Raw genomic sequence first — 26,013 nt, forward strand, 5'->3', positions numbered from 1 at the left:
GTTATACTGGTATATGTGTTTTTTAAAAAAGAACAATAGCAATAGCACTTAGACTTATATACCACTTTACACAGAGGTGGTATTCAGCCAGTTCTGAGTAGCGAAAATTTTGAGTAGTTCGGAGAACCGGCAAATAGGCTGGCCCCGCCCCTGCTGGCAAATAGCCTGGCCCCGCCCCTGCTGCTTCCCAGCCTCATAGCCAGTCTTTTGTTGCCCTGAACAGGAAAATGGAGCTGGAAAACAGGTTAGTGGGGTGGAGAAGGAATGGGGATTTTGCAGGCTCCTTTCCCTGCCACGCCCACAAAGCCACACCCACAGTACCAGTAGTAAAAAAAAAAAATGAATCCCACCACTGGCTTTACAGTGCTTTTACAGCCCTCTCTAAGCGGTTTACAGAGTCAGCAAATTGCCCCCAACAATTTGGGTCCTCATTTTACCCACTTCGGAAGGATGAAAGGCAATGCAAAAGCCAGTTTGATCGGGTGAGGCTTGATCTGCCAGGCTAGTAACTGGCAGACCATGAGTTCTGTACCAGTCTTAGGCATGACAGCCGGCTGGGTGACTTTGGGCTAGCCACTCTCTCTTAGCCCAATTCACTTCATAGGGATATTTCCCCCTATTTTGTGGGGAATTAAGAGGAGGAAGAAGTATTAGGTACGTTCAGTGCCTTGAGTTAATTATAAAAATAGTAATGGTGGCATTTTAAAAAAGAGCTTACATTTACTATGCAATCGAATCTGGTTGCATATAGGCAACTTGTATATAATATCCAGAAAGTGGAATAAGCTGAGAATTCCAAGGCATTTAAAGCACAATTTTAGGTTCTTTTTAGAATTTTACTGCTTCTTTATTATTGTATAGTAGTCCTTAATGCTACTGTTGATTATGTTGTTTATTCATCTTGCTTATGCTTCTTCCTATGTTACTGTTAATACTGTTTTCTTTTTTATTAATAGATTTACTAAGTTCTACTCCATTCAGGGAATTGCAGTTAGTAGACTATATGAAAGTATCCAAAATCATTAAAATAAGGAACTGTATTCATTAATGCCTAATGCTGTAACTAAGCTATACTTTAGGATTTCAGAAACTATGGAGTAGGTTTAGGGAGAGAAAGCAGGTAAAGCAACGGTTCTCCTATCCCCTGTTGAAACAGATAGAACAATCACCACCACAACATCACAATGCAGATTTATTTGTAAGAATGAACAATATAGTTTTTTGTATCCTGCCTCATCAACCATATGAAACCCAGACCGAGAGAGCTATATGCATGCTCTCTACTGCACAAGTACAGCATTAATCACCCAATTCAACACCCCTCCTGCTAAATTATTGGGTTTCACCCATCAATGTTGCAATAAGCTTCCTTATTCAAAGTAACAGGAGAGTTTAGCCTGACAACAACCCCTTTGCCTTGTGCCAAATGCAAACTGAAGAATGGGAGGAACTGCTAGTCACATTTTTTTTCAGAGTCTCTGCCCTCCGGCCAGCTCCAAATTAGCAACTTCTCTGTTGCTCTTGGACAGCCCTACAATGCCACATGAAAAGAATATTGATGACCTCAGGAAATCCCTACCCAGTTTTAAAAATAGCTGCTTTGTGACATCACAAAGACAAGTTCAGACACTCCATTTCCTAATATTCACTTTTCCTTAATAATAGTCAGTCTGGCCCAGGGTTGTGTGTGGGGGTGGGGGTGGGGGGTTGAAAGCCATGACCAACTTTGGTTTTCTCATTAATATATTTTCAAAACCATATCCCAGCACTGTTTAGAGGATTGAATTCCTTCTGAACTATGGGAGTCCACAGCATGCAGTACTTCTAGATCCAATTTAAATAACTGTTTTTTTTTAAAATAGCTACAGCTCTAGAAGGCATGGCATTTATATAAAAGTATGCCTTTTCCTAGCTGATTCTACACAAACCACAGATCCTCTTCAGAAATACTGCCTCAGCAACCGGATTATAATGCAATACAATATCAGAGTTGGAGGGGACCTTGGAGGTCTTCTAGTCCACCCCCCTGCCTAGGCAGGAAACCCTATACCGTTTCAGACAAATGGCTATCCAACATCTTCTTAAAGACTTCCAGTGTTCTTAGTATAAACTAAGAGGATGTTGTAGACACTCTGGGCAAATTCTCAGTATCTGAAGGGTTATTTCCGCCTGTTGTCCTTCTGGAAGGCTGTAAGCAGCAACCAAGTGATTGCTGAAAGGGATCTGGTGTGTGTGTGTGTGTGTGCGTGCGCGCAAACATTTATGGTCTGTTGTTGTTTTTTCTGTTCTGGGATTTTATAGATAAAAATGGACGTGGGAGAGCTCCAGGAAAAACATGGCCATTCATTCCTACTATTGAAATCCTTCAACTGCACGGGAAAAAAAGCAACTTCAAAGGTTTTGTGTGAGGTGGTGTCAGGCTAAGCCCCAAAAAGACGAAGAATAATTCAGCCAGAGTTCAGTTCTTTATTTACTTCCACACAATAGACAGAATCTTGCCAGACTAAATGCTTACTACTTTCACCATACAGATATACTTTGGGAGAGTACAGGGAGTGACTATTTTTACTCTCTTCCTACTGTCTCCTGTCCAGCTCCAGACTGTGCTGCCTCCTCTCTCACCTCCCTTCCTGAAATGTGCTTCCTCTTTCCTGGGAAGGAGTGCGGCTCTACTGTGGTCCATCGTAGGTGGGGGAAATTTTGGAACGTTTTTCAAGATTGTGGGAAATTAAGGATAGGAATGAGAACTGGTTGCCTCCCATTTGCAACTTTAATTGGCAAAACGGGAAGGCAGACAAAAGCCAGTCATATTGCTGCCGGAACTGAGTGGCACAATCTCGGGGGTACAAGCAGATCTTGGGGCTGCCCATCAGAGTAGTGCTGAAAGTGAACCTTTTTGCAGCTGAGAGACTCATTTTCAATTTTCTATTTATCCATCTTCTATCTCAAAGGTCATAGGAGAAATAGCCTCTGACATCGTGATCAGGGGCGGGTTCTGGCCGGCTTTACTGCCAGTTCGCTTGTGCGTGTGTTGGATGCGTGCTGCGCGCGCATGCACAGTTCAATTAAAATTGTTCTGCACATGTGCAGAACTCAAAAACAAGATGGTGACCGGGGAACCGGTTCGGGGGCGTGGCAGGCCTGGGTCGCTGCCGGTTCCAGCAACCCAGGCCACCATACCACTACTGGTTCGGCTGAACCTCGCCGAACTGGTAGGAACCCACCTCTGATCGTGATGTAACTGGAAGCTAGGCTGAATTCCCCCCCCCTCCCCGCAGGCTTTTGCAGCAGGTGATTTAAACATTAGTAATATATTAATTTTGAAATTTGTTTCGACTTAATGTCACACATTCAAGTGTTGAAAAACAATCTGTCCCCTCCCCCCTCTTGTGGAAACTTGGCAGAATTATTTAAGGTGTTGGGAGGGAAGGTATGTATGAGGAAAGATTACCATTTTGGTAATAATGCCAGTTATGTGGAAAAACTTTTCAGAGAGGCTAATCTAAAGTATTTTTAAACAGCGTTTAACACTTAGGTCTTTGAAATAATAATCTCAGCCTCTCAACAATATATTAATTAGGTTCTAGTTTACTGTGTTCCTTTTTACTCTTGGTACACACAGTTCTACTTCTAACAAATTTAATTTTATTCTGATCCATCCCTCTGCTTTGAAGAGACATTCTTTCCTAAATTAGCAAGCGGCTTCAAAGATCAAGCTTTCTCACAATGATCTCACTGTCATCCCCAGATGACAATACATTTGCCCACCTCTCCCTCTGTCTCCTACACACAATAACTAGCAATAACTTCCCATTCAAGCAAGTATAGAAAGGAACACATGTAGCTAGCCTCAAATGTTGAAGCAGAACGAATGAACGAATGGGTGTATGCATGTGTGTACATGCATTTCTAGTTAATCTAAGATGATTTAAAACTGAAATCATTACTTTCCTTTCAAGTAAATTCCAGTAGCTCTGGGAGAATTTGTTAATTCTGCTATGATAAATTGCTCTTTACAAGGTTGTGTATTCTTAATACTTCTTGCATTTTGCATGCTTTTAATTTTTTTAGGATATCTTAAGGTTTCATTTTTGAATTACTGCCTGACTCCAGGCCAAAACTGTGTGTTTCACAATATATATGCACAAACACAATATATGCAGTTTATACAGAAAGAAAGTGATCACCTATTCAGAAACTGAAGTAGTCAGAACTATAGAGTTTGGTCTAATTTTGTATTAAATCAAGGTCAGTTGTTATGGAAGCAAACATACAGTACCATTTCAAAAAACAAACAAACCCCAGCTTATTCAGGAGTACAGATTAGTCAGTGTTAGCCTGTTATCTCAAGAGCAAGGGGAAGTCTTCTCAATCCCTCACTAAAGAAACCTTGGATAACTGCTATCTCTCACTGCATCACAACATTTGGATGAAAACTTACTGTGTATTCAACACCTGTCTGCAGGAGGTCAGATCTAAGAAGCAGATCAGTGCTGCTTTAAAAAAAAAGGGGGGGGGGAGCTCTTGATGCTCATATCTTTTCACTTCTTCCCTACCCCTCTGAACAGCAGACCTTAACTGCAGAGGGGATCTTTTTTATGGCATCTCTTTCATCCTGTCTCATCCCATTTCAGCCACAGTTGCTAAATAACACTAGCATCATGTTCTGCTTCTTGTAAGGCAGGAAAATATGAAAGGCTTTTGCACTGCTTATCTATATTTCCAATAAGGAATGCCCATACTCTCATATGTGGGAACAGGGATATCCAATGCCCTTTCTTGCAACAGTTAACATTTGCGACTAAGGAAGGTCACTCCAAACTGGCCTATTTCGAATAGGAGATCTATCTATCTATCTATCTATCATCTATCTATCTATCTATCTATCTATCTATCTATCTATCTATCTATCTATCTATCTATCTATCATCTATCTATCTACTCTATATCTCTATAACTATCTGTCTGTCTATCTGTCTGTCTGTCTATCTATCTATCTATCTATCTATCTATCTATCTCTATAACTATATCTATCTATCTATCTATCTATCTATCTATCTATCTATCTCTGTCTATCTCTCTCTCTCTCTCTCTCTCTCTCTCTCTCTAACTATATCTATCTCTCTATCTCTATTACCTCTGTGTGGGTTTGTGTGTCTGTCTCTCTCTCTCTCTCTGTGGGTTGTGTGTCTGTCTCTCTCTCTCTCCATATTTATATCTATATCCATCCATCCATCCATCCACCCACCCACCCACCCTCTATCTGTCTGTCTGCCTGCCTTCCTACCTACCTGTGTTTCTCCAAAAATAAGACAGGGTCTTATTTTCTTTTTACCCCCCAAATAAATGCTTGGCCTTATTTTCAGGGCAGCCTTATTATTTTTGAAGTGCAGAAGGTGGCGAGCGTGGTCACCTCATGGCTGCTGCTGTGTTGCGCGTCGCAGGGCCTGCTGCTTTTTTTGCGGCGGCCATTAGCATGACAGAAGGAGTGTAGTGGCTGGGGTTGGAGGAGCGGCCTATAGGTAAGGGTGTGAGGGATGCATGGGTATGTTCCCCCCTCCAACCTCACTTCACCTCATATTATTTGCATGGCAACCAATCAGAGGAAAAAGCAGGAACCGGCTGTGCATGCGTTTAAATATTTTTTTTGAGGGGCCTTATTTTCAGGGGAGGGCTTATTTTAGCACATGCGCTCAAAAGCCCAATTGAGCTTATTATCTGGGAAGGTCTTATTTTGGGGAAAACAGGGTATCTATCTGTATTTTTCTTAAACTCACTGAGTAAGTTTTAATATTTTAACATACTGTATGCCACTTTGTGAGCTGTAACACTGAAAGGTGATCTATATATAGAAAGAAGTGAATAACGAATTAGTGAATTAATTACACTGGCCTGGATCCAAAGAAACATGATGGAATCAATTGGTTCGTTCCAATGACCCAGAGCCAATTGCCCAGAGAAGGTGATAGCCTCCCCTTCCCTGGGTGCATTCAACCAGATAGCCATCTGTTAGGGATGTTTTAATTTGGATTTCTGAACTGAGCAGGAAGTTGGACTCAGTGGCCTAAATTGTCCCTTCCAACCCTGTGATTCCATGAAAAGAAATAACATATTTTCTTTGTACAATGAGCTCCAGCGGTCCATTGTGCAAACGAGACAGCAGTTCTTATAAGAAAAAGAGCAAGTAAAAGTTGTAGTGAGTCATAGAAGAAATGTTCTAGACCCAAGAGTCACTTTTATTATGTGTTTATCGCTTGCCCCTCTTCTCTATGTTAAAACTGCTTTCCTTATTCAAGGGGCTACCATATTCAAGTAAGAGAAATTCTACTGCAACTTGGGATAGAAGGGGTTGTGGATAGAAATGAATCTTCTTTGCTTTTTTTAAAAATTGCCATCTGAATAGGGAAGTGAACTGTTACAGGGGTAATATGAAGGAAAACATACTCCTTACCCCAGTGTTTGTCAACCTTGGCGACTTTCAGTCCTGTGGACTTCAACTCCCAGAATTCCCCAGCCAGCTATGCTGGCTGGGGGATTCTGGGAGTTGAAGTCCAAAGGACTGAAAGTCGCCAAGGTTGACCAACACTGCCTTACCCAACCAACATTTCCTAACTTCCTCCAAATTTTGAGGTGCCAGAAGTGGATAAAGCAACCTGGGCCAAGGAATGGACCAACCCACAAAGAAGGGGTGGTTGGGTGTCAACCTATTCTCCAAATCATCTGAAGACAAAACAAGAAGCAATGGATGGAAACTAATCAAGAATAGAACCAACCTGGAACTAAGGAGAAATTTCCTGTCAGTTAGAATAATTTATCAGTGGAATGGCTTCCTTCCAGAAGTTGGGAGTTGTTAGGAATATGCTCTAACAGTTGGGTTGGCAATATATAAACCATGTAACAATGCTATACCTGTTTCTTTAAATCATACTGTAAAATGTGATTGGTTGCTGTTTCCTCAATTGGCCATAAGAGGGAGCCAGAATGACTGTTAGCTCTCTGTTTGTTATATGCTGGGCTGATCTGATCTGAGTGTTTTGGAAGCTGGCTGTTAGAAAGTGCCGTGACCTATCGTAAATTTTGCAACTGCTAGCAAACTTTGAGTAATGAACTGATTATATGATACTGGACTATGTTATTTGGATTATCCCTTAACTGAAAGACATTGATGACTGACTGTCTTATCCATGTATGACTTGGACTGTTTGATGGACTCTGATACCTCTATTTCCACGAAAGTAAAAGCCTACTTAAACTGCAGTGTCTCTGTATGCTGGTTTGTGTGTTCTCCAACAACACTCTCACAACGCTTCTCTGAACGTACTTGTTCTCCCAACAGGGAGCTTACCTAACAGGAGCGTTGCAACACTGGAGATTTTAAAGAAGAAAATGGGCAACCATTTATCTAAAATTGCATAGGGTCTCCTGCTTGAGCAGGGAGTTGGACTAGAACACATCCAAGGTCCCTTCCAATTCTGTTTTCTGTTATTCTGAATGTGGGTGGGCACTAGAGATGAAGCGGGGGTGTCATATTTAAAGTTCAGACACCTCCAAAAATTCCACTGTCTTGATATTTCCAGTTTCAGCTATGAAATGTCCAGGCTTGACAAACATCTTTTGAAAGCCTTCCTCAACTTCAAAAGTCATGTGCCAAACAACTTGGAAATGATATTTCCTTGGTGGTAGAATATGCGGCCTTAGATAGTATCTGCCCAACTAAATCAATCTGGCAAAGTTGGCACAGTCATGGTTCCGTGATTGCCACCTTTCAATGTTCCAGAAGCACACCATCTTTGTAGCAGTGCCTGGCCTCTGAAATGAAGACCCCTCCCCTCAGGAGTCAAACAGGTACCATTTTGCTGGTCTTTTGTAAGGGCCTTAACTCTTTTTTTAAAATATAATAATTCCATCTTCCATTAAACAGTGTGTCGACTGGGTACAACTATCATTGTGCAGTAATAATCAACATTTATGACAGTATTCACTGCACTGATATTAATTTTCTAATCTTAACAATAATATTTAACATAATAAACCTATTCACTTCTCCCTCTTAACATAGCTTCTAATTGGAATATAATAGTAATATTAAACATAATAATCCTAATAGTCATAATAATCACCACCATCATATTGTTTACATCTCTCTCTTAGCCTATTTATATCTCACTGATCGCCTCCTTTTATTTCTAACTTCTGTTTTTATTCTCCAACTATCGATAAAGGGCCTTAACTCTTTACCCAGGCTTTTGGAGAGGATAACTGATAGTCTTTCATTCCCTCCCTTCTTTTCTGGCTTTACTTTGTTTGCTAACCGTGTTCTTCTATCCCAGTGATGGCGAACCTTTTCGCGGAAATGTCGTTTGTGCGCACTTGTCAGGGTTGCACTCATGAAAGGCCGAACTTCAAGGTTCTAGTGCGCATGTGTACCCGATGATCTAGGCCAGTGTGCATGTGCAGGCCAGTTTTCAGCACTGCCGCGAAGAGATCACGCTCTGGAAAACCCGAACTTCCAGGTTCTAGCGATCAGCTGGCTGGCTCGCATGTGCAAGCCGGTTTTTGGCACTGCCACGTGCACAAACGGGTCACGCCCCACAACATCTGAACTTCAGGTTTCTGGCGCGCAGGTGCACCCGATAATCAGCATGCACATACCATTTTTTTGGCACTGTTGCATGCGCAAAGGACAGCTGATTGACGTTTGTGCATGCGCGCCATAAACCCGGAAGACAAATAGGCAAGGCCATGCATGCCAGGAGTCATGGTTTTGTGTGCTACTTTGGGCACATGTGCCATAGGTTTACCATCACGGCTGCATCTTGTATTATTTGTCTGTTTCCTATTGTTCTTTGTTTTTAAATATTTTAACAACTGTAAGCTGCCCAAAGATAGTGGGAGGGAGGCTAGATATAAATTGAATAAATTATGGTCTGCCACATAGTCAGCCAAATGTTTAGGATAAATTTGGCATTTTTATCCACCTATTGAGTCCTTTACTAAGACCTGGGATAAGCAGATATCATTTGATGGTGTTAAATGTATTGTTGCAGTATTATTATACCAGCTAATTACATCTGGAGCAAGCAAAACATTTTTTGGACATGACAGTTTAACATAAGTAATGGGCAAAAAAGGAACAAGGGCCTAGAGGCACCATGGAGCTTCCTTGTAGGGGATAAAGCCTAACAATCTTCCCAAGGAGTAGCCCAGCACGCCTAGGGAATCTTGCAGCCACATTATAGTTAACAAGCAGGGCTGCGTTATGGCAGCTAACTAAATACATCTGGATAGCCTTGTAGGAAGAACAGGCTTAATGAACACCAGCTGAATAAGAGCACGCTAGCTACAACCGCTCCTATGAAGTTGTATGCTTGAGAATAACTCAATAGTAGCCGAAACTGGTTATTCTCATGTTCTAGCAGAGAGTATTCAGATGCATGGATTCTTTGCTGCTTGAATTCTAACCTTTGTTCTCTTATCTTTGCCTCCTGGAACCTTGCCAGAAATAGAACGCTTTGGCTTCTGGACCAATTTACCAACTAATCTTCTCTATGTCCCCTTGGCCATGAGTAACCCTTTCTGGAATTTGACCTTGGATTATATGTGGACTTGGTAGCTTTCTGTGCACTTTTGCTTGGATTAAAGCATTGCAAGATCAATCCTAAACCTACTTGAGGAATCTGAACCTAGATGTTGGATGGATGTGCAAAATATACCAATCTGGGAACAGAATGTTCTGTTTCCCTCTGGAGCATGTGGAACCTCCTTCTGGTACATGCCATTGGGGGGGGGGGAGCGCACCATGGAAACAGGACATTCTAAAGCAGGAGTGTCAAACTCAAGGCCCGGGGGCCGAATTCGGCCCCCAGGGTGCTTAGATCTGGCCCTTAGACTTGCCGCTCTGGAAACCGCAAAAGACTGGCCCACTGTGCCTCTGCCAGCAAAAACAGGCTCCTGAGCTCCGTTTTTAGCTGCGACGGCCTCCTGCAAACCTCTGCCAGCAAAAACAGAGCTCGGGAGGGTTGCAGGAGGCTATGACATTCAAAAACGGAGTTCAGGAGCCTGTTTTTGCTGTCAGAGCTGTCAGACTACCACAGGTGCCCCTGACACGAGTGATGTTGATCTGGCCACGCCCCCAGCCCCCGCAAGGTCAAACACAACCCTGATGTGGCCCTCAATGAAATCAAATTTGACACCCATATTCTAGAGGGAAACAAGAGTTTTGTTTACAGAGCCATACATTTGCACATTTCAGAAACTTAAGCCATACGCTAGGACAGTGATGGCTAACCTTTTTGTTGTCGTGTGCCGAAAGCAGGTGTGCCCGCACGCATAATGCAATGTGTGCGGAAACCCCCCATTTACCCTGCCCCTGTACATGACCCCATGACCCCCACCCATGCGCGTACAACCCCCTGCTCTCCATGCATGGACACAAGAGCCCCTTGTGCCAGGTTTATGGCCTTGTAGGCCTCCCTGCAGCCTCCTGGGAGCAAAAATGGGCAGCGGGGGCACGATCGCTGCCCCCCCATGCATGCACACATATCTCCTGCATGTGCCCCACCCACACAGATATGCATCAGAGACCCCAAAATCAGCTGGTCGGCAGGAGGCCTGCGCGCATGCGTGATGATGCTAAGCTGGGACCACAGCTTGTTTGCCTGTAGAGAGGGCTCTGTGTGCCACCTGTGGCACACATGCCATAGATTCTCCATCACGGCTCTAGGATCCTAAAATCTCTATTTATTCTGGGCCAAAGTCATATTCATTTTTTTCTAAATAGTACCTAGATATACGCTCTTCGATATACCCTCTGAAGAATCGTGGGTAGCCAAAACTTGAGGGATCATCTGTTTTCTGACTGTGAGACTGTTCTGAGTTTTCTTTCTCTCGGCTTTCACATACTTTATATTGTTTTTGGTCCCCAATGGCCATGGTGATACCTTGCAAAATCCCACCAGTGGCAACTGAATTTTGAGCTGCAAAATCTCGTAGTTATCGTATCATCACTCTTTGCAACCAACCTTGCAGGAATGCTATGGAGTAAACAAATGTGCAAATGAGAAAGTTGACACATTTGTGGTGGTGCCATTTGAACTGACTCAAAGAAAAAGTAATGACTAGTCAAAGTTATGCTAATAACAGTAAAAGGAATGACTGATGGCAATGACAAGCCCGAAAGAATCTTTCAGGCAACCTTAAAAGGCCTTAAAAGAAATGAGAAAAAAGAGCTTACCTCTCCCTGGAAACTCTTCAATAGTGGAGCTACCTGTTTGCGTAAGTCCTGGAAGATAAAAAGCAAACACACAGATCAAGAAATGGGTCATTAAAGAAAGATGGCTAAAAATGCAACTGTTTGAATAAAACTGAAGTGTTTTCAACAGCTATTCCTATCTCCTTTTTTTTTTGCCAATTCTATCATATTAGCTGAAGGCTGATTACGTTTTTAATCAAAACATTGCTATGAGCAAGGAATGTAGCAAAAATCCATTTTAACTGGCTTATGCATCTCGCCTGATATACAATTATGGTTGTCCCAGAGGAGGGGAATTAGTTAACAAAAGCCTCTAGTAATATTGAATAATCAGTGAACTCCTTCAGTCTAACAACTCAACTGAAACAGAGCAGTGAATGACTAATGGAATGTAAAACACGTGAAGCCACATGGAAAGGGATCAAGCTAGACCCCAGTTTGAAGCATAGCCTCCTTTTGATGTGCAAGGAATTGGACATTATTTATTTAATGCGCATGTAAATCTCAATGTAAGAGAAACACATGGTTTTAGCTTGCTTTTTTCCACTATATTTATCTTCAAAAAACAATTTTTCAGCAAGTTTAACACTCCTGTAGCAAAAGTTGGTATCACTGTATTTATAATATACCATTACTGTGTAAAATACACACACACATAGACATATAAACACACATACACATATAAACATACACACATGCTTCCCAGAGAAGGATGAATGGAAAGAATTTCACTCTTGCTATTGTTCATCCCACCACCAATCTGCTGGCAGCTATATATCCAAATTTGTCCCCAGCAAGATTCATGGTACAATTATCTCTACATGGCACTAAATATTTGAACAAGTGCTAGTTAACACAAATGACTGGAATCATTCACGAGTATCATAAATTAAATTAGTAGCATCATTCTTCAAAATATGCATTAGTGTTTGCTAGAAGGAAACGAACAACAAACAAAAAATCAAGGTTGACAGAACGGGAAGCTTGCTGGGAAGTGAATAATAAAGCCAGTAATAAGAGGAATATACTTGTTCATAAACAGATACCCTTCTGTGCAAAAAACAAAAAAAAAACCTCTATCCTAAATTACAGTGACAGGTTTTAGGGACAAACTAAATGGAATACATTTCTGGATTTTAAAGGCTGTGGCTCCCACGGCACCAAAAGGAGGACTAAAACGGGGGTGAAATACTTCAAAGTGTATATCTTTTTAATAATAACCCCAATATATAACAATCCCAATAAATTTTAATCAACCCAAATAATAACAGACAGTAAAATAATAATGACAGTAAAATGAGGAAGGCTTAAGAGTCTAAAAGAAGAACTGCAAGAACGAAACAGATCCTCTGTATCAAACAAGCATAAAATCATCTTTGTTCATTTTTTTATTACATAGCACAATTCAAAATGTGATAATATGTAGTTTTCCTAGAACTATTTCTAGAATTTTACAACACCTTTAAAAATACACTTCATCACTTTGTATGTTTAATTTCCCCCAACTGAAAATATTTAAAGATATGCAAAACGGGAATTATGATTGAAAACATGGCCATAATTATTGATTTTTATGTATTATTGCATCATCTCAAACTTGTAGTCTTTCAGAACAAAACAGGAATCATTTTTCCCTCTTTCTACAGTCAGACTGCTGATCCATTTCAGCTAGTATCACATATTCTCAAGGGTACAGGTTCTCCGATCCTTGCTAGGCTAAAAGAGATAAGAAACACCAGTTTGGGACGTGGGCTGGAGTATCCTTATCCGAGCCTTTTCTGTGGCTCATGTACCTACTTTGAGTAAGACAAAGTAGAGTGGTGCTTAGAAGTTTGTAAGGCTTTTTTGAATGTACAATATTTCTGCATAAGAATGGCCTAAAATCACTTTCCCACCAATGCACCATCTAACCACTGCAATCAAAGCCATACATCTTGTTGCCGATTGTCCTGTTTTTCCCATGGACTTTTCAAGAGAGTCAAGTCTTTACATTATGTGTCCAAAAATATGACAATTTGAGCCTGGCCATCAGAACTCTGGATTCATTTGTTCTGTAATCCATTTATTTTACGACCCCAGCTGCCCAACTAAAGCAAGCAGACACCTTTGTCTGGCAGCAGCAAAATAGGAAAGTGATGGAGATGGATGATGACTTTAGCGACAATGGCATTTTATACTGTGTAGGTCGGAGAAAGCAAAGGTAAACCATTCCAGTGTTCTATCAAGCAAACCACCCAGATCAGACAAGAAAAGGAGAAAGCAGGTAAGTTTTCAAGCATTTAAAATGTTTAAACGTATTTGCATTCATTTCTTTCTCTTCAGTATTCTTTTCCTGTTTCGCTATCTTTTCATAGAAAATATTTTAAAGGTATTTATTCCCCAAAGAGTCACAGGGTTTCTTTTTGGACACTGCAATTTTTCATCATAGAAAACAAGAGGGACAATTATCTGATGAGTGAGGGGCTTGCTTTCGGAGGTTAAGAAGCTGTCACATTAATAAACACCAGAGAGAATTGGTCATTTTTAAGGAGGAGCCATAGAAAACCTTAGGTTCAATTTCTATCCAGTTAAAGAATTGGATTTTTTTTAAAAAAAGGCAAAGCTGTCCTTGTCAGTTGTGTCCGTCTCTAAGATACAGTGCTCATGTCTGTTTCTTAGCAATACCAATAGCAGTTAGACTTATATACCGCTTCATAGGGCTTTCAGCCCTCTCTAAGCGGTTTACAGAGTCAGCATATCGCCCCCAACAATCCGGGTCCTCATTTTACCCACCTCGAAAGGATGGAAGGCTGAGTCAACCTTGAGCTGGTGAGATTTGAATAGCCGAACTGCTGAACTGCAGTCAGCTGAAGTAGCCTGCAGTGCTGCACTCTAACCACTGCACCACCTCGGCTGTCCCTTGACCAAGGGAGTCAGTGTTGTCCGAAGACAATTCCCATAGCCATGGGTCCAGCACAGCCATGGCGCACAGAACGCTGTTACTTTCCCACAAAAGTGGCACCTATTTATCTACTTGCATTTACATGCTTTCAAACCTAGCTCCTGCTAGGCGAGCAGGAGCTGGGAAAGTAATGGGAGTTCATCCCATCATACAGTGTTCGGGTCTTGAACCCAGGCTATTAGCTCTCCAGCTGACAAGCTCAGTGTCTTTAACCGCTGAGCCATTGCATCCAAAAAAGAACTAGATACTTAGTAATAAAGTTTGATTAGTGAAAAATCACTAATCTTAGTGATAACGTTTGATTCTTGGACCAGTCAATTTTTCTCAGCCCTAGGAAGAAGCAAAGGCAAATACCGGTAGTTTCTGAAAAATCTTGCCAAAAAACTGCAGGGACTTGTCTGAGAATTGGACGCAATTGAACCGAAGAAAATGATAGGGACAAATTGAGCTAGTGTTAAGATATCTTATCAGTTACAGCCACACCATTCTTTTCTGACAATAAGAAATCAATAGCAGAGGTCTCAAATAATATATTGTTGCCCAAACACCCTACATGGATTTGTCCCTATAGTCGTGAGGCTTTGAGTTCTAAAAGTACAGGATAAAAAACAACGAATTGGTGTATAGATTTGCTAGAAGCAGGTGGTTTGTAAGGATGGATAGAGTCAGCTGTATTATCTTTATTTTTTTCTTATCCCATAACTCATTTCTTTGGCTTAATACTGCTCACTGTTTTTCAGGATTTTTGTGTAAGACTGCTGATCCCAAAAGGGCATGGTGTGAGAGGTAGGGATATATGCTATTAAATGCAACAGATTCTTCTTAGTGGTTTTCAGTCCGGGTTTGAAGGACAAGCATATGTCATATAGACTCATGATAGCGAACCTAGGGCACACGTGCCAGAGGTGGCACACAGAGCCCTCTCTGTGGGCATACATGCCGTTGTCAGCTGCTCTTCTGGTTCCCAGCGGGCACATGTGTGCCGGCCAGCTGATCTTCACGCATGCTGGTGCATCGGAAACCCAAAGACCAGCTGGCCAGTGGTTTTGGGTGTACACATCTTCATGTGTGTCAGAGCGCTGGAAACCTGAAGACCAGGTGGTCGGCACGCTCATGAGCACTGGCCGACTGGTCTTTGAGTTTCTGGTGCTTCAATGCACACACACGTGTTCCTGTTTGGGCACTCGGTGCCAAAAAGGTTTGCCATCACTGATATAGACCTTTCAAATTAGCCCAAGCATACTGTCATTAACACCATACTGTCTGTTTGAATGAAGTCTTTGAGCAACTTCTCTTTCAAAATGGGCCAATGATCCAGCTGCTTACTGTTGATTCCATGAAGAACTATTGATGATTAGAATGGGCAAGCATTTTTCCACTGTGTTTTTATTACCAGCCATGGATCACACTCTTTTATGATACAATTGGCATTTTCCGACCATCATTGCCCCTCTCAATAATTGTGATTGAACTGTTCTGGTACACATACCTATACATTTTGTTTTCTAGATTTCTCCAGTTATTGGCAGGACTGATTTTCACAAAACCATACTCTCGCGATCTTATGACATATAGAGTTGTCAACTGTTAAGAAACCGGAGCCATAAGCAAAATCAATTTGGAGGAAAGATCTGAGTGCCTTCTTTCTTCCTTGTTTCTTTCTCCTCTATTAATATTTGGCAGGAAGGTAGAAGAGAGTGGGGAGGGGGGTATTAGCAGGGTGAGGAGATGGGCCATCAAAGCTCATTCACATCAGCCCCAGTGTCATCATTAGTTCAGTTGTTGCCTCTGTCTGTGGAGTCATGAGAGACACTCCAACTTTCTTCTTTTTTTCATTTCTTCCTAACTAAAAGACATTTTAAAAAGAAATTTAAAGAAAAACTCTACACAGGAAACTGTTGACGGATGAATATAATGATTTTAGATGCTTCGTTAAACCAATTCTGAACAATGTTGGGAGTAATGTATCGCGGGAACAATATTTTGCTAGTTTGAACTACATCAAAACCATGGTTCTCCATAGGGCAGAAAAGTGGGAAGATGACCAACAACAACAAAAAAATGCATGAATTTGATGAGACAGAAGCAACTTTGTTTTATAATTTTATAGTACATCCAAAGTTGTTAGTAAGAGCTTGGACAAGTGATAGTTGCTCACAAGTGAAATTTGTCTATTTCTGAATGAATTTACTAGCCCGTTTTGTCATAATGAAATTAGGTACATTCATAACATTAACTCAGCGGGCATCCTTTCTCAGAATTTGAATTCCATTGTATCCTTGTAGGGACTAAATTTCAGAAAGCCCTGGCCAAACAATTAGCCTGCAAACAAAATCCAGGAGATTTTTATTTTTAACTAGCTGATAACTTGGCGTTGCCTGGGTATTTATTTATAGGGGGGAAATGTCCGTACCAAATGTAATTTCTAATGTTGGATTTTCCCCCTTACCAAGTTTGGTTGAAATTGTTCGAGGCGTTCCAGAGTTATGCTGGAACATACAGATGTATGTATGTATGTATGTATGTATGTATGTATGTATGTATGTATGTATGTATGTATGTATGTATAGTTGTAAAAGTTCTACTGGCTTTGCAGTAATGCACAACCTGCATCAAGTGATATAATTCAATGTAACTTTGCTTCTGATCAAAAGATAAATTAAATGAGCCACCTGATAGACGGAATTTGGATTTGGGTTATCCCAATAAGATAGGAGATGGGGCATGGACAGTGTCAAGGGAGAAGGCGAGCAACAAAAGAGCCAGTGATTCCACTGGGGTGACCAAAAGAATCAGAAATCAAATTTCCATGCAGCAAGCAGAAGGTGGTGGTGGTGGGGGGAGATGAACGTTCTTCACAACAAATATAAATTGTTTAGATCCAGCACACCTAGCTATGGGGCTATTTATAACACCTTACATTCAGGCAAGGGCTGCCAACTATTTGAGATTTCTACAGCAGTTTTTTCTGCCACGTTTAAAGAAGGAATAGAGCATCAGAGTCTGTCTTCAGAGACCCATTTTGCTGTATCCCCACATGATGCCTTAAAGCAGAAGTAAATAACCTGCTGCTCTGTTGATGTGCTGTAGTTCCTAGAAGGTCTGGTTAATAGGACTCATGTCTGGAACTTATGGCACTTATAATCCCAAACATCTGGCAAGTGCCTTATACTTTTCCCATAACCTGAAGACTTCTAACCTTGCAAGGGAAATGCTTTCCTGTCTCCCTCCCCTGGAAGTGGCACATAATAGACCTTCTGAGGGCCCAACTTTTCCTTTCAAAGGAAAACAGACTGATGGATGTAGTAATAAAAGTCTGACTTGCTCTCATGAGAAACTGCACATTCTAGTGAGATGGCCACCTGTATACCTATTCCAAGTGACCAAGTAGCTAAGGTAAAGGTAAAGGTTCCCCTCACACATATGTGCTAGTCGTTCCCGACTCTAGGGGGCAGTGTTCATCCTCGTTTCAAAGCCAAAGAGCCAGCGCTGTCAGACGACGTCTCCGTAGTCACGGGGCTGGCATGACTAAACGCTGAAGGTGCACGGAACATTGTTACCTTCCCACCAAAGGTGGTCCCTATTTTTCTACTTGCATTTTTTTACATGCTTTTGAACTGCTAGGTTGGCAGAAGCTGGGATAAGTAATGGGAGCTCACTCCGTTACGCAGCGCTAGGGATTTGAAGCGCCGAACATCCGACCTTTCTGATTGATAAGCTCAGCATCTTAGCCACTGAGACACTGCATCCCCCATATGGGAAAGATGACTTTTGGGGGGGATTTTCAATACTCCACCCTGTCCTGTCCCCCCCCCCCCTGCTTCTTTTCTTAGATCAATTCATCTGCAAATGCTGATAATCCTTCAAGCCCCTTGCTACAACCATGTTATCTCTATGGCTTTGTGGGTTGAACATACTGATTTGCTTCTTAACTATAATCCATATTTATCTCTGCTGCTTCAAGTTTTTGGGAATTTATTTTATTTTAATTTAAGGTTCAAAGCAGTGTTAGATGAATAATTTGGGGTTCCAACTCGAGCCAAGGTTGCGCAAGAATAAATAAAAATGAAATCCCAAGAGCTGTGAAGAAAGAAGAAATATTTATTCCTAAAAGCAAACAATTTGCCTTTTGGGGCAGCTGCTAAGAAATGGGGTACAGCAGCAGACTTTTATAGGGAGCAGGGTGGATAAAAGTCAATGATTTTTTTATAATTTAAATTTAAATTGATTTTTTTGATTTTTATCAAATTTATTTTAATAAAATGTTTTTGGAATAAAAATCTCTCTAAAGATAGTTTTCTATTTAAGATACACAAATAATTTAAATTATTCAGCATGAAATGGAGTTTAGTTATGTAGCATGAGGCTGTATATTCTGCAACATTGGGACTGTTGGTGAGTCAACAGCAGATCAGAGGAGTAGCAGAGATGACAGTTGCTCTTTAAAAATTATGACTTAAATCGAGTTGATTTAAATCAAGCCTTTTTACTAGTGATTTAAATCATGATTTCAATCGAATTGATTTAAATAAATCCACCCTGATGGGGAGAGCTTGTTCAGTTATGGAAGAATCTACGTGCTGATTCTAGAGTGACACTTGAAGTGTGTGTGTATGCGTCAGGGGTGGGTTTCTCGCCCCGTTCCAACCGGATCGGTTGGAACGAGGCCGGCGGCGTCCTCACGCACGCGGCGCGCGCGTGCACGCACGCGGCGCGTGCATGCGTATTAGCGTCTGCGCGATGCTCCAGCTGCTCCTGGAGGATCGCGCAGGCGTTCTGCGCATGCGTGGAAAGCGCGAAATTCAAAAAAACCGGGTAAGGAGTGGGCGCGGGTGTGCGGGCGCGCGCGGGCGCGGGGGGGGGGGCTTCGCCGTTCCCGGAAGTTACTTACTTCCGGGTTCGGCGACCAACCGGATCGCAGGGACCGGTGCGAACCGGTTGAAACCCAGCCCTGGTATGCGTGTGTGTGTGTGTGTACACACTCTTGTGGACATGCAGTTCCGCTCGGAGACCTTAATTTAATTAACAATATTTGTGTTTGCACACCTTATCCTTTGATATGTGGATTAGGTCTGGGTCAATTATTTGGGAGTTTGAGGAAGACTGGGTAACTGATTTTACCCGTTTGCCACTTTTACTTGATTAATTTAGTTTCAACTTGACTGTCAATTATCTAGTGGAGGCACTGATTCTCCGACCACTATGGATTCCGTTAATGCTTTAAGGGAAGATGGAAACAGTCTAAGGAATAAAATATATTTGGGTATAAAACTTCTCCTAGCAGGAAAAGAGAAAATAGAACTGCTTCAAAACAGAGTGGATAGAAGTCTAGCGATACTCACCTCCTTTCCCCCAAAGAAAGCCAAATACTTCCCCTTTTCTATAGGCAGCAACTAAGTATAATCCTAGCAATGGCCAGAAGGTACTTAACAGTAAATGTTCATTAATATTCAAAGTGTGCTAAAAGATACTGTTTTGCTGCTTGTAAATGGAATAGCCTTCAATGAAGAATGCACCTTGGGAGAATTATTCAGACTTCCTAAGTGTCTATTTGCATATTTACAGGTCAGGAAGAGAAGAAAAAAGGAAGAGGTAGGCCTCCCTGCAGGGCAGAAGGAACCATTTTGCCATTCATTAGTAGAATGCCCAATCCTTTGATAATCAATGCATTTACTCTGAGGCTTTTTTTTATTTCAACAGAGAACAGTTCACCCTAGAAATCCATAGCCATACAATACTCTGTTTTTCAATTAGATTCGGGAGAATGTTCCCAGCTATTCTTTCTGATAAATAAAAAAATAATGACTTTGATTTTACAGTAGCAGAAAAAAAGAACATGCTGGTGCATTAAGAACGACTTCAGCTCAGAGATCTTGTGAAAATTCCATTAACTTTAATTATTTATCAGAAGAAAGGTTGGATTACTGTTCGTGACCTACTTCTCTCCCCCCCAAATCCCGTTGGCTAACCCAATAAGCAAGGCAAAGGATGGCATTTGCAGAGGAGGATGACTTACTGTGTGGCTGGGCAAATCTGGTAAGAACAAATCAAACAATCATGTGTCAGGATGCTTACATGTTCCCTCTGAAAGACATTCAAAATCCCATCCTCACGTTTGACACCAAAATTCCATTATTACATTTGCTCGTAGAGAACCAGGGCAATCGCCTCTTTTGCTCCTGATCTACAAACTTTTAAGACCTAGTTAAAAGTCAAAATGGTCCAATTATAACTCGGTCTCATGAAGTATCAGGATAAGATGGAGATAATATACAGCTGCGGAAATCAAGAAGCATGGAATGATGGTAGTCCAGGCCATCCATTTATCTGGGGTCTGGGATGAAGAAGCAGAGGGGAAATGCGTCCACTGTCAGGGTTCTCACCGACGCCCTAATAAAAGCAGGAGCTCAAGAAAAGTTTCAAGAAAAATCTAGTTGTTTATTAGGAGCGCCATGTCGGCACGGACCAAGTGACTTCACTCGGGGGGTTGGACTAGAGACCTCCAAGGTCCCTTCCAACTCTGCTATTGTATTGTAAAGAGTCTGAGAGGCAGCAAAAAAAAAGATCCAGAAAACCAAAAATGGAAGGTAACTGAACAATGTTATTCAACAGGCCTTCTTAAAAGATATAGTGATAACAGGGAAGCCTCCAACAATATAGGCTGCCGAAAAAGAAGTTCCTGGCTTGTGGTAAATGACTTGAACTTCTACGTTCCCTTTCAGTACCTGAAAATACTACCCAGAATCCTCCATAAGTTATAGCAATAGCAATAGCAGTTAGACTTATATACCGCTTCATAGGGCTTTCAGCCGTCTCTAAGCGGTTTACAGAGTCAGCATATCGCCCCCACAGTCTGGGTCCTCATTTCACCCACCTCGGAAGGATGGAAGGCTGAGTCAACCTTGAGCCGGTGAGATTAGAACCGCTGAACTGCAGATAACAGTCAGCTGAAGTGGCCTGCAGTACTGCACCCTAACCACTGTGCCACCTCGGCTCTTAATTCATTTAATTTATAGAAGGAAGAAAAGGCTAACTATCTGGGAAGTAACCTTATTACACTGTAATTAAATTTTTATTCAATTAAATCAAAATTATTTTTTGTCCCTTCCTACTAATACCTCTGCTGTGGTCCTTCCTTCCTTTTGAAGTGTGGCCCCAATTGTTTCTTAAAGACCAAGCTTTAAGCCTGAAAATATTATTGTATCCTGACCTAGACACTGAAAGAAATCTGATAGGCTTCTGGATTAAACAAAATACACCTCAAGAATCTTTGGATGGCGCAGGCAACAGGCAACATTAAAGATCCTACAGGAGAAAATCATTTCTGCAATGCTTATTTTGCAGGTCTGAGGTTTGCTTGCTGTTTGCTTTAAACAACATATGGCCATGGATAATTTTACAGGAAAGAGTGCAAATTAATCACAATTTTCAAGATTTCCCCCTTAAGATGGTGAGACCTATTAACTTCTTTTGAAATATATAAACTATTTCCATATTCTTTTGCACATATTCTTATGGCAGATCTTTTATTTTAAAAAATATTCGGTGGTGTGCAAATATTAATAGACTGCCTTCGCAATTGTTTACACAACAGGCTGCACATGGAAAATGCTGTTGCATTCAGTCACATCGGAATCAATTCTCTTCGTATTACTACAAGTCAATTCCTTTCAAACTGTACATTTTTCCAAACACGCTAATATTGTGCCATCAGTTATGAAACAGCAAGTTAACACTTTCAAGAAACAACAGAAAGAGAAACATTTTTTTCCTGTTTAATCATTTACTGAAAATGTCAGGGGAGAGCTTGCTTTTAAGAGAGACTACTGAAACCTGATCAATAAACACAATTTTTTTTCAATTGAGTTAAGATATAGAATTCTCCATGTGTTCCATCTTCATACCACTATCCTTGCTTCATGCCCATTTTTTAACAAATTAGATCTTGCACACAGCAAGATTCCTTTTCTACTAATGAAAAGCAGCCTTCGGAAGTTAATTTTGAATAGAAAAGCATGATAGAAGAAAGACCTATCACACTTGATCCTTTCTGACTATTTATCTCAAAATTCATTCCCCTGCTCAAGCATTTTACTGTATATATAGCCATCGTGTAAGAGCAAAGTGTAGGACCAATCCCCTATTTTGGAACTGTTAACTATCTGAGTATCAAGTAATAACAGAATTCCTAAACAAGCAAATGACTACTGTATTATTACATATACAAAATATATTTGAGTATATGTGGACTGTAGGTACCACAAAAGTATGCATAAACTCAATTGCAAAAGAAACTATAGGGCAGTGATGGTGAACCTTTTGCGGAAACATTGTGTGTGCATGTGCGCATTTGTTAGGCTGCGTTCTGGAAAGCTGAATTTTTGGGTTATTCCGTTTCCCCCCGAAATTACGACATGTCCTGATAATAAGGCCATGCCATACTTTTCCTGTGGGCAAAAATATACGCCCTCCCCCAATAATAAGCCCCCTGAGCAACCCCCTCCTTTCCATCCAGGCAGAACGCCACTCACCAACCTAGCGATAACCCGAAGGTGCAAAACCGCAGGAACCGGGGGGATGGGAGGCAAAGGCACTTACATTGCTTGATGCCTTTGGGATACTGCTAGGTAGGTGGGTGGCGCTGTGCCCAGCTGGAGCAGGGGGTTGCCGGGCAGCTGCTCTCATGAGCAGCCGCCTGGCAATGCCCATTTCCAGCCAGGCAAGCGCCACTCACCAACCCAGTAATATCCCAAAGGCACTAAGCCACGTGGCGCTCTGCCTGGCTGGAAAGAGAGGTTGCGCGAGCACTTGTTCTGTCTCCAGCTCGCGTGCCTCCCAGCCTCACCATGCCCAGCTCCCCCTACAGGGCCGGACCAGGGCAGCCCTGGCCCTGCTGCCGCCGCCCCGCCCCACCCCACTGCCACCGCCTTGCTCCGAGCATAACCGGCTTCCAAACTCTGGAGATCTATTGCTGAGTCTTCCGGCAGCAGACGCTCTGGGACTACGCTTTATGGTTGTGGGCTGGCTGTTGGAAGACTCTGGTGGGACAGTCTTCCCGCAGCAAGCCCACAACCATAGAGCGTAGTCCCAGATTCGGCAGCAGATCTCCGGAGTTTGGAAGCCAGGATTTAAAAATCGAAATTCAATGATTATGGCACAAACCAGCAGTGGTAATTCCAGTGGTAATCGGCACACTGGGTGCTATTCCAAAAGCACTGGAATTACATTTAAAACAGTTAAAAATTGACAAAATTACCATCAGTCAAATGCAAAAAGCCACACTGCTTGGATCCGCATGCATATTACAAAAATACGTTACGACGTCCTAGGCCCCTGGGTGGGGCCGGACTAGTAATCAATGCCAAATCCGGCGAAACAACTGGCCGCTGTGATACAATTCTGTTGTTGCGATAATAATAATAATATATGATCAAAATATTATATTTTAAAAGTTTATTGTGGGATGTAATGATTGATCATTCTGTCCTCCATCATTGTGGCCCATTACACTTAAAAGCATTTATAGCGCGTTAATTTCTTAGCTAATGCTTCTGCACTGACAATGTAAGGCAGCGGCAGCCCCAACCTTTTGGGCACCAGGGACTTGTTCTGTGGAGAGAGGTTTTTCCATGGACTGATAGGGACGTGGTTTTGTGTGCTCCCTGCATCCTGCAGACGGGGCTTCGCTTGTTTGCACAGCCCAGTTTCTGGTATGCCATGGAACGGTGCCGGGCAATGGATCGCGGATTGGGAACCCCTGGTGTAATGTATTCAAGACAGATTGTGTACAGTTATAGGATAAGCAAAACATGCAGTGACAAATTTAATTCTGATAGGGTTATATCTTCCACCCCACCCCAAATATAACACCTTCCAAATCCAGAGCAAAGGAATCTTATATACAAACTTTAGTTTAAAAATCCCTGCTCCAGAGAGTTAGGGTTATTCACTTATTAATAGTAGTTTTGAATATATATTTTATACTTTCCAGTATAAATAGTATGTAGGGACCAGCTATGCCCCGGATCTGCAGAATTGGGGTCTGCCTCTGTGCCATTTTTGAACAAGCCTTGAGAGTAGATTGGGCTTAGAAAAGCCCGTCTTCCCTCTCATCATTACAGCACAGTAACCTGGGAGAAGGATGAGCTTTCGGAGAGATAAAATGTAGAGAAGGAATCTAGAACTCAAGCTGTGTGATTCCCCCAGTTATAATTTATAAGAGTTTCAAAAGTTATTGTATGAAAATACCAAAAAAGGAAATACTTTTGCAAGTCTCGTACTCACTTTCCTCCTGTCACTGGAGCATGCATGTTGAACCATCAATCACACACTTTTCCAGTTTGCCTACACAAAGAGGATGCATAAAAACTTTATCCTTATCAACTTTAACTGTGTATTCCTGCAGGGTGCATGGACCTGTCTACACACAAATGCTGAAAATCAGTTTATTGTCACTAAAGAACATTCTGATCCCAAGCGCCATCAATGCCAGTTATGAATAAGTGTTGATACAAAGTTTTCAGTTACAATGAAATTATTCGAAGCCCATAGTGGCTTGCATGGTTTTCAATGAACTATTTTTTTGCAAGCATATTTTCTTTAAAAAAAAAAAAAAAAAACCCTGCCTTTTGCTTGGCTCCACAGCAATTCAGAAACTTAGCACAGTCAAACAAACACTCTGTCTCGGCCACAATTCTTGGCTCAAGCAGATGAATCAGCAAAGTCCATAAATGTTTAGCCAACTTGGACAGATATTCTGCAGACAGCCATATAGGGAAAGCAGAGATATCAGTACCTGCAATCTTGAATTTGTGGTAATGAGGTCTCTTAATTAGTGAAGCTGCTGGCCAGTCCTGCCAACTCTCTATACTTTTATGAAGAAAATTATGTGGGCTAGGGACATAAAGTTACCTGGAGGGAGTTCACCTCAAAGATGACTTTACATATTTACTATCCTTACAACCTAAAAGGCTGCCTTTACTATGGAAGCCACTGATTCATTTCCAAGCATAATATCAAAGGTATTGATATTACCTTTGAAAACCACAAGGCTGTTAGTAAAATGTGATCCCATAAAAACTTAAGGATGGTTTTATTTTGTCAGCTGTGCGCTACAATTTACCGTCTAAATAAAAATGTACCATGATCCAGCTTTTATTCTTTTCCTATTCCTATTCTAATATGTTTAGGAGTCCCTTGCTGTACAGGTAACTCTACCTGTGACCGCTGCAAAGCTAAGAGAGAATCTTAAATACTAGCTCTGCTAACCAACAGTCCCATAATGCAGCACAAAACTGGACAGCTACCTACCGTGTTTCCCCGAAAATACGACATGTCCTGATAATAAGGCCATGCCACATTTTTCTGGTGGGCAAAAATATAAGCCCTCCCCCGCAAATAAGCCCCCTGGGCAACCCTCCACCTCCGGCCAGGCAGAGCAATGCTCACCAACCTAGCGGTATCCCAAAGTTGCCAAGCCACGGGAACCAGGGGGAGGCAAAAGTGATCACATTGCTTGGTGCCTTTGGGATACCGCTAGGTTGGTGAGCAGCTCTGTGCCCAGCTGAAGATGGGGGTTGCTGGGCGGCTGTTCTCTTGTGAGTGGGCTCCCAAAGAGCCAGGCACAGCAGCCACCTGGCAAACCCCTGTTTCAGACGGGCACAGCGCCATTCACTCACCTAGGGGTATCGCTAAGCTGCGTGAGCGCCTGTTCACTGCTGACCGGCTCTTGCATCTTGGCACCTTCGAAATGCCAGTGAATGGCGCTCTGCACGGTTGGAGAGGGGGGCTGCGCGAGAGGCTGTTCCGCTCCCACTTGTG

General features: G+C 41.9%; 1 protein-coding gene across 5 annotated transcripts in view; it reads right to left on the reverse strand.

Moving 5' to 3' along the window:
• Nucleotides 1-26,013, reverse strand: part of CUX1 (cut like homeobox 1) — a 358,739-nt gene that overhangs the window by 198,300 nt on the left and 134,426 nt on the right. For all 5 annotated transcript variants that reach the window (XM_087717241.1, XM_087717238.1, XM_087717242.1 and 2 more), the window contains exon 3: nt 11,235-11,282. In XM_087717241.1, coding sequence (XP_087573367.1) covers nt 11,235-11,282 — 48 coding nt within the window. The remainder of the gene's footprint in view (nt 1-11,234; nt 11,283-26,013) is intronic.

The sequence above is a fragment of the Thamnophis sirtalis genome, unplaced genomic scaffold (genome assembly GCF_051295495.1).
Source record: "Thamnophis sirtalis isolate CommonGarterSnake01/CBP01778 unplaced genomic scaffold, rThaSir2_p1.2 scaffold_6, whole genome shotgun sequence".
NCBI lineage: Eukaryota > Metazoa > Chordata > Lepidosauria > Squamata > Natricidae > Thamnophis > Thamnophis sirtalis.